Here is a 2,965-nt window from a genome sequence, read left to right as displayed (position 1 = left end):
CAGCACGAGCAGCCGCTTGCTGCTTCCCGGGCAGGCAGTGCTGCTGCAGCCCGTGCCCCGACGCTGCGCTTATGGCAAGTGCCGGGTGATCCCCGCTCCACCACCGCTCCTCCACAGCAGCATCTGGAATCAACACCCGGCCAGCCAGGGAAGCGACGGATGATTCTGGTTTAGAGCCTGTCACTGACAATACGTGGGAGCCCAACACACACGGACGCAGCCCCGGGACTCCATCACACCCCGGCTGGTCTCGGGGTGCTCAGCTCCACGGGTGGGTTGGTCCAACGGACACTCGGTCACTCCTGACAACCCCCCTCCGCTCCCTTCTGGCACCGCTCCCCCTCCGTCCCTTTTTCCAGCACCTCGCACTCGCCCTGGGTGCTCGTTCCTCCCCGCCAGGGTCACACGTGCCCCACGGCCGTCCCTCCGCGCCCCACAGCCATCCTTCCCGCAGCCGTCCCTCCCACGTCCCTGCAGGGCTGGGAGAGCCGATGGTGCAGATGGGGCCGCGTTACCCAGCAGCGTGAAACCTCCAAGTGATTTTCCGTCTTGTTGCAGGATCGCCACCTCAGTGCAGACCCGCAGCCTGGTTAACGACCAGCACTCACTCTTCATTACGCCCGGCAGCAGACACTCTCCTCGAGCCATCCAGCTCGTCAGGCTGGAAAATGCCACCGCTGGCCAGTCCAAGCTTGGAGGAAGCATTCCCAGTGCCGGGGACGTGGGAGCGGGGTGGCAGGACGTGCCCTGTTCCCCGCCGCAGGGCTGTGGGCGCAGGTGGGTGGCAGGCGTGGGGCTGCCGACAGATGCTCCAGAGCAGGGACAGCTCCAGGCACCCCAGGCCAGGGGGTCAGGGCGGTGCAGGACCCCCCAGGAGCTGGCACAGCAGATCACCGCTCCCCGCCCCGGGGTGTTAATGCCGGCACGGCACCTCCCGTGCTATTGAACAGGGTGTTTTTGCAGACACAGAGCCTGCTCGCCACAGACGCACATGGTGTACTCTGCGTCCGGCACATGAGCAATTACATCCTATTCATTCAGGGCTAATTGCCCCCCCGGATCGCGGTATGCTCTGCCGGCACTGGCGTAGGTGGCCCCCAGCAGCCGCACGGGTCTGGTGGGGTGAGAGGAGGGGACACCGACACCGGGTCCTCCTGCCCCCCCACACAGCGACGTGCCCACGGGCAGCATTTGCTCTCCCCCCCCTCTGGCAGATTTAACGGAGCCTTCTGCTCTGACACTGCTCCCCAGCACCCCTGAAGCACCCGCGTGGGGGTTCAGGGTCAGCCAGGGGGGGCTGAGTCTGCAGGGAAGGGGCAGACTCGGGCAGCACAAGGGATCCCCACAAAAGCCGGCAGGAAGGGCAGGTCTGCCGGGGGCGAGGAGTGTGCAGCCCTGCCCAGGTTTGGCACTAAGGTGGGTGGGGGCAACGCGCCCCCCAAGCCCGACCCATGGGGACCAGAAGGTGTAGAGGAGGACGAGGGAGCACCTCGCTCAGTAAAGCTGCCTGCGCTCATTTACAGGAGCAAGTTCTCCAGCCGGTGCTGTAATTACACACAGCATTAATTTGCCGGTGAAGTGAATCCATCACCCCTTTTCTTTGCCATGAAAAGGAAAGCCTTCTCTGCCTGCCCTCTGGTGTCCTCGTAGGCAGATGGGCGCTCGGCATTAGCCACAGCCCTTCTGGAAACGATCACGGTTCACACCTCCAACACGCATCTCCTGCGGCACGTACCCCCTCCCCGGGGCCGACCCGCAACTGCCACCCAGCCCATCGCACAGGAGGGACGGGCAGGAGGGGCCAGGGGGTGCTGCCGTACCTGGATGTTGTCAAACGACGCTTTGTTGGTGACATCGTAGAGCAGGAGCAGGGCTGCGGAGAGAGGGAGGGTGCATTAGTGCTGGTGCCGTGGTGCCAGGCAGGAGCACGGCCGAGCAGAGCCAGTGTCTCAGAGCTTGCTCTGCACCGTTCCCCGAGCCAGCGCACGTCCCGCTGCGGGTCACGCCTGGGGACGCGGCGTTAACGCACCGCTGAGGTCCCTGCTGAAAAATATAAAGCAACATGCTTAAATCCACCACGGGCAATGCCTTAAGACACCTGGCGTTTGCACTTCGACACACAGAGGCTCCTCCATCCTTGGCGGCTGCTTCCCACGGGGAAACCACTCCGGTGATTCCTGATTCACCTGGCCTGGAGTCGCGGCTTGGGGCCCCGAAAAGCCGGCGGGAGGGGGCTCCCCCCTGGGAAGCAGTGGTGGCCGTGCTTACCGTGGGCGTCCCGGTAGTAGGCGTGGGTGACGCTGCGGAACGCTCCTGCCCGGCCGTGTCCCAGATCTGGAAGGCAGATGGGAGCGGGGGGTCAGCCACGACCTGCCGCCGCGTGGGCCGAGGGACCCACCCAGCACCAAAACCAACACCAAACCAAACGGCACGGTGCAACCCCAGGAAGCTTCTTCAGCCTTTTGCTTCTAGGGACAGTAATAGGAAAAGTGACAAGTGCAATAAATATTGAAGCAGCATCTCCCTGCTCCTCAGCATGTGGAGATAATGGTGCGTGGCAAAGGGCTCCCAACATGTCCCTTAATCGGAAAATCCATCCAGCAGATGGATGCATGGGGATCCGCTAATTTAATTTATCAGTTTTTAATGCAGCGATATGTTTGCAGAGTGCCACGCTGCTGTCGGGGGAAGATCAGCGCTAACGTCGTTACTGAGCTCCGGGCAAAGGGGTCGGAGAAACGGTCAGGTCTCGGGGGGCTGTGGGGGAACATGAAATTCCCCGCGTGTCCCACGGGCTTGACGCAGACTGAGCCAGGGGATGCGGATCCCTTCGGAGATCTCCATCCCTCTCACCATCCTCTGACTCTCCCAAAGCAGGAGCCGCCTGGAAATGCCAGGCAAACCCCGCAGGCGCTGCTCCGGTCTCACTGGCTCCAGCTGCAGTCACCGAGCGGCAAGAGGCAGG

At 63.1% G+C, this 2,965-nt stretch overlaps 1 protein-coding gene across 1 annotated transcript in view; it reads right to left on the bottom strand.

Annotated features, from left to right (window-relative positions):
- RAB26 (RAB26, member RAS oncogene family) overlaps nucleotides 1-2,965 on the bottom strand; it is a 28,884-nt gene that overhangs the window by 2,161 nt on the left and 23,758 nt on the right. The window contains 3 exon segments of the mRNA XM_009286490.1: nucleotides 1,821-1,873; nucleotides 2,269-2,310; nucleotides 2,313-2,370. Coding sequence (XP_009284765.1) covers nucleotides 1,821-1,873; nucleotides 2,269-2,310; nucleotides 2,313-2,370 — 153 coding nt within the window.

Source organism: Aptenodytes forsteri, unplaced genomic scaffold (genome assembly GCF_000699145.1).
Source record: "Aptenodytes forsteri isolate BGI_AS27 unplaced genomic scaffold, ASM69914v1 Scaffold55, whole genome shotgun sequence".
NCBI classification, from domain to species: Eukaryota; Metazoa; Chordata; class Aves; order Sphenisciformes; family Spheniscidae; genus Aptenodytes; species Aptenodytes forsteri.
The sequence above is the reverse complement of the archived record's forward strand: the minus strand, read 5'-3'. Positions and strand labels throughout refer to the sequence as shown.